The 5,672-nt window shown below is 48.8% G+C and overlaps 1 protein-coding gene across 1 annotated transcript; it reads right to left on the reverse strand.

The window, feature by feature from the left end:
- Positions 1 to 2,536: 2,536 nt before the first annotated feature.
- On the reverse strand, positions 2,537 to 5,164 carry LOC140208428 (uncharacterized). Its single transcript, XM_072277105.1, has one exon. It carries the CDS (start codon positions 4,759 to 4,761, stop codon positions 2,632 to 2,634), a length of 2,130 nt encoding a protein of 709 aa, XP_072133206.1. The 5' UTR covers positions 4,762 to 5,164; the 3' UTR covers positions 2,537 to 2,631.
- Between the last annotated feature and the right edge of the window lie 508 nt (positions 5,165 to 5,672).

Below are 5,672 nucleotides of genomic sequence, written 5' to 3' on the forward strand. Positions count from 1 at the left end.
CTATAGACCACTCCCAGCACAGTGATTGATCCCTTCCTATTTGTGACTTCCACCCACACCGACTCAGTGGACACCCCCTCTGCAGCGACCTCCCTTCCTACAGCTGTGATACTATCCCTGATCAGTAATGCTACTCCCCCCCTTTTCTACCTCCCATCCTATTCCTTTTAAAACACCTAAACCCCGGTACCTGCATCAGCCAATCCTGCCCTTCCTCCAGCCAAGTTTCAGTAACGGCCACAACATCGTAGTTCCACGTACTGATCCATTTTCTAAGTTCATCCCCTTTATTCCTAATACTCCTGGCATTGAAATAGACACACTTCAACCCCTCGAACTGGCTACATGTATGTTTTGTCCCCTGCCTGTCCTTCCTCAGCAACTCAGAACACATAGCATCATGCCCTTGTCCTTTTACCCTCATCTCTGCACTCACATTCTGATTCCCACCCCCCTGACAAACTAGTTTAAACCCTCCCCAACAGCTCCAGCAAACCTGCCCACCAGGATATTGGTTCCTTTCCAGTTCAGGTGCAGCCCGTCCTTGTTGTACAGGTCAGACCTTCCCCAGAAGAGATCCCAATGATCCAGAAATCTGAACCCCTGCCCCCTGCACCAACTCTTCAGCCACGCATTCAACTGCCATGACTTCCTGTTCCTACCCTCTCTGTCTCGTGGCACAGGCAGCAATCCTGAGATTACCACCCTTGAGGTCCTGCTTTTTAACTTTTTTCCTAACTCCCAATATTCTTACGCTCCAAAGAATAAAGACCTAATTTGTTCAACCTTTTGCTGTAACTTAGGAGATGAAATCCAGGCAACATTTTAGTAAATCTCCTCTGTACTCTCTCAATTTTATTGACATCTTTCCTATAATTCAGTGATCAGAACTGTATACAATACTCCAAATTTGGCCTTACCAATGCCTTGTACGATTTCAACATTACATCCCAACTCCTATACTCAATGCTCTGATTTATAAAGGCCAGCATACCAAAAGCTTTCTTCACCACCCTATCCAAACGAGACTCCACCTTCAGGGAACTATGCACCATTACTCCTAGATCCCTCTGTTCTACTGCATTCTTCAATGCCCTACCATTTACCATGTATGCCCTATTTTGATCACTCCTACCAAAATGCAGCACCTCACATTTATCAGCATTAAACTCCTTCTGCCATCTTTCAGCCCACTCTTCTAAGTGGTCTAAATCCTGTCTGCAAGCTTTGAAAATATTCTTCATTATCCACAACTCCACCTATCTCAGTATCATCTAATACTTACTCATCCAATTTACCACCCCATCATCCAGATCATTAATATATATGACAAACAACATTGGACCTAGTACAGATCCCTGAGGTTTAGTCATCAGAGACAATTGTGCTGTCCCTCACTTCCCACATCCTACAATCAGAGCACTGGACTGTCCTATCTACTGCCTCCATTACCAACTCCTAAGTTAATCAAAATAATTAAAGAAACATACCCAGCCTTACCTTACTGGGAGCAAGCTCGTCCTCTGCCTCTTCTCGCCGAAACCTCTCGAGCCAAAGCCTCAAAGCTCCACTCCTTCACTGGCCCACTCACTCACTGGCCGCTCCGCTTCAGCTACCCCTCTTTTTACTTGTTTGTTGAGCTTCTCAATTTACAATTGCCCAATCAAATTGCTTGGTCCCCTGACCTTGATTGCCCAATCAGCTGCATTCTGAGCTGTTCAAATCTTGATTGACATGATTGCACAATCCAACTGCCAGAACCTCTCGAGCCAAAGCCTCAAAGCTCCACTCCTTCACTGGCCGCTCTCCACTCCAGTCCATATAAAACTCCAGTCCCAATAAAGGTGAATATGCAGCAGAAGAAACTCCTCCCATGCTCAGTGACCAGGGTGCAGACTGGGTGTGGTGAGCAGCAGCAATAATTGCAGAGTTCAGCACCAACAGTCACTCTCAAAATTGCATTCAGCAACGGTGATGGACAAATATCCAGCAAGCAGCTTATTGAAACATTCCAGTACTATGTCACAAGTGTAACATGCTGTGAGGTTTCACTGCTAATGGAATGGCCTCTCTGCAATGCATCACTGCTGAGGTAACGGTTTCTCTGTAGCAGCAATGTTTAGGTTACGACTAGAGACAACAGGGTTTTGGAACGCAGGGCTATCCAATGAGAGAAATGTTGTTCTTTCTTGGGAGTCTGGAAGAGAGATTTTTGCAGTCTTTTGCCGGGGAGCGATGAGAAGACATGAATGGAGAGATTGGGCCTTTCTTCTTCATTATTTTTTTTACTCGTTCTGTAGTCAAAGTAAGAAACTATAAAGCCCAAACGTTTAATCACAGATTATGTACCGTTTGTTTTCTCAGGGTACTGATTTGTAACAGGGAACACATCAAGCAGCATCCACCCAAACAAGATTTCTTAAGACTGGCCGGGCTGGGGGGGGGGGGCTATCACCCCCTATATTAAGCTGCCAGTCAAAGTGAGAGTTACATCAGGTTAGAATACTGAGTGAATCGCTTCCCACATTCACAGCTGTCGAACGGCCTCTCCCCACTGTCAACCCAATGATGCACATTCGGTGCAGAGTGCTCAGAGAATCTCCTCCCAAAGTCTGAGCAGCTGATCGGCCTCTACTCGGTGTGAACTCGCTGGTGTTTCTGTAGATTCGATGACCGAGTGAATCCCTTCCCACACACTGAGCAGCTGAATGGCCTCTCCCCTGTGTGAACACGCTGGTGTCTCTGTAGATGAGATGACCGAGTGAATCCCTTCCCACAGTCTCGGCAGGTGAACGGCCTCTCTCCAGTGTGAACTCGCTGGTGCGTCAGTAGTTGAGATGACGAAGTGAATCCTTTTCCACAGTCTGAGCAGGTGAACGGCCTCTCTCCAGTGTGAACGTGCTGATGTACCTTCAGTTGATATGACTTAGTGAATCCCTTCCCACAGACTGAGCAGGTGAACGGCCTCTCCCCAGTATGAACTGACTGGTGTGCCTGTAGTTCAGTTGACCAAGTGAATCCCTTCCCACAGACTGAGCAGGTGAACGGCCACTCCCCAGTATGAACTGACCGGTGTGCCTGTAGTTCGGATGCCTGAGTAAATCCTTTCCCACAATCTGAGCAGGTGAACGGCCGCTCCCCACTGTGAACTCGCTCGTGTCTCTGTAGGGTGCATGACTGAGTGAATCCCTTCCCACAGACAGAGCAGGTGTACGGCCGCTCCCCACTGTGAACTCGCTGGTGTGCCATTAGGGCGGATGACTGAGTGAATCCCTTCCCACAGTCTGAGCAGGTGAACGGCCTCTCCCCAGTGTGAACTCGCTGATGTACCTTCAGTTGGGATGAGGAAGTAAATCCCTTCCCACAGTGCAAGCAGGTGAACGGCCTCTCCCCAGTGTGAACTCGCCTATGTGCCTTCAGTTGGGATGAGCAAGTGAATCCCTTCCCACAGTCTGAGCAGGTGAACGGCCGTTCCCCAGTGTGAACTCGCTGGTGTACCTTCAGTTCAGATGACTGACTGAATCCCTTCCCGCAGTTTGAGCAGATGAACGGCCGTTCCCCAGTGTGAACTCGCTGGTGTACCTTCAGTTCAGATGACTGAGTGAATCCCTTCCCGCAGTTTGAGCAGGTGAACGGCCTCTCCCCAGTGTGAACTCGCTGATGTACCATCAGTTGGGATGAGCAAGTGAATCCCTTCCCACACACTGAGCAGGTGAATGGCCTCTCCCCGGTGTGAACTCGCTGATGTACCTTCAGTTTGGATGAGCAAATGAATTCTTTCCCACAGTCTGAGCAGGTGAACGGCCTCTCCCCAGTGTGAACTCGCTGATGTACCTTCAGTTGAGATGACGAAGTGAATCCCTTCCCACAGTCTGAGCAGGTGAATGGCCGCTCTCCAGTGTGAACTCGCTGATGTACCTTCAGTTCAGATGACTGAGTGAATCCTTTCCCACAGTTTGAGCAGGTGAACGGTCTCTCTCCAGTGTGAACAGACGAGTGTACTTGCAGGTGGGATGATCGAGTGAATCCCTTCCCACACACTGAGCAAGTGAATGGCCTCTCCCCAGTGTGAACTCGCTGATGTACCTTCAGTTGGGATGAGCAAGTGAATCCCTTCCCACAGTCTGAGCAGGTGAATGGCCTCTCTCCAGTATGAACTAGCTGATGCACCTTCAGTTGGTATGAGCAAGTGAATCCCTTCCCGCAGTCTGAGCAGATAAACGGCCTCTCCCCGGTGTGAACTCGCTGATGTACCTTCAGGTGGGATGAGCAAGTGAATCTATTCCCACACACTGAGCAGGTGAACGGCCTCTCCCCAGTGTGAACAGACCAGTGTGCTTGTAGGTGGGATGGCCGAGTGAATCGCTTCCCACACACTGTGCAGGTGAATGGCCTCTCCCCAGTGTGAATTCGCTGGTGTCTCTGTAGATGAGATGACCGAGTGAATCTCTTCCCACAGTCTGGGCAGGTGAACGGCCTCTCCCCAGTGTGAACTCGCTGATGTACCTTCAATTGGGATGACAAAGTGAATCCCTTCCCACAGTCGGAGCAGGTGAACGGCCTCTCCCCAGTGTGAACTCGCTGATGTACCTTCAGTTGGGATGACAAAGTGAATCCCTTCCCACAGTCGGAGCAGGTGAATGGCCTCTCCTCAGTGTGTACTGACTGGTGCCTCAGTAGGTGAGATGATTTAGTAAATCCCTTCCCACAGTCCGAGCAGGTGTACAACCTCTCCCTAGTGTGAACTTGCTGGTGAGCCATTAGGTCAGATGACCGAGTGTATTCTTCCCCACAAATTCAGCAGCTGACCAGCCTCTGCCCAGGGTGAACCGACTGGTGTGTCCACAGGTGGGAAGACCAACTGAATGCCTTCTCACACACAGGACAAATGAATGGCCTTGTCCTGTGTGAACCTGCTGATATATCTTCAGTTGAAATGACGGACTGAATCCATTCCCACTGTCGGAGCAGGTGAACGTGTAGGTCCTTGTGTAAAATGACGGGCGTGCCAGTCTGTCAGATGATCGAGTGAATCCCTCGTCACAGTCCGAGCACAAAGGATGATCAAGTGAATCCCTTGCTCCACTTCTTAAATATCCGGCTAGAGACAGCAAAACTGGCTTGCTGTGTTCGAGATTCCCACAGACAAATTCCTTGTCATTTTTAACCTGTAAAAATATTTACAAAATCCATCAATGGGTGTAAGACAGTATTTCAGATGAGATCACTTGAGTTGTCAAGGTGTGATCTGGCATCACACTATTACAGTGAGGTTCAATCCAAGTTCGAGAGAGAAATCATCTTCTAACTGGGCACAGTGCTGGTATCTAGAATGACCAACATATTCTCTGATGCTGTTCCTGTCTCGATAACAATGGGAATTTCTGCCATCTCCAATCTGTGACCTGGCTCAGTTTGACTCTGTCTATTCGTATTATTCCCTGTTCCCACTGAGCTGCGTGGGTGACTGGTAGGAACTGAAACACTCTCACACAAATAGCTGGCAGTGCATTCCACGCACCCAGCACTCTCTGTGTAAAAAACTTACCCCTGTCATCCCCTCGGTATCTATTTCAAAGCACCTTAAAACTATACCCCCTCGTGTTTGCCATTTCAGCCCTGGGAAAAAACCTCTGGCGATCCACACGATCAATGCCCCTCATCATTTTATA

The sequence above is a fragment of the Mobula birostris genome, chromosome 13, assembly GCF_030028105.1.
Source record: "Mobula birostris isolate sMobBir1 chromosome 13, sMobBir1.hap1, whole genome shotgun sequence".
NCBI lineage: Eukaryota > Metazoa > Chordata > Chondrichthyes > Myliobatiformes > Myliobatidae > Mobula > Mobula birostris.

Excerpts from the sequence above, each read along its gene's own strand:
- LOC140208428 (XM_072277105.1), bottom strand. The coding sequence starts at position 4,761 with ATGGCTCACCAGCAAGTTCACACTAGGGAGAGGTTGTACACCTGCTCG.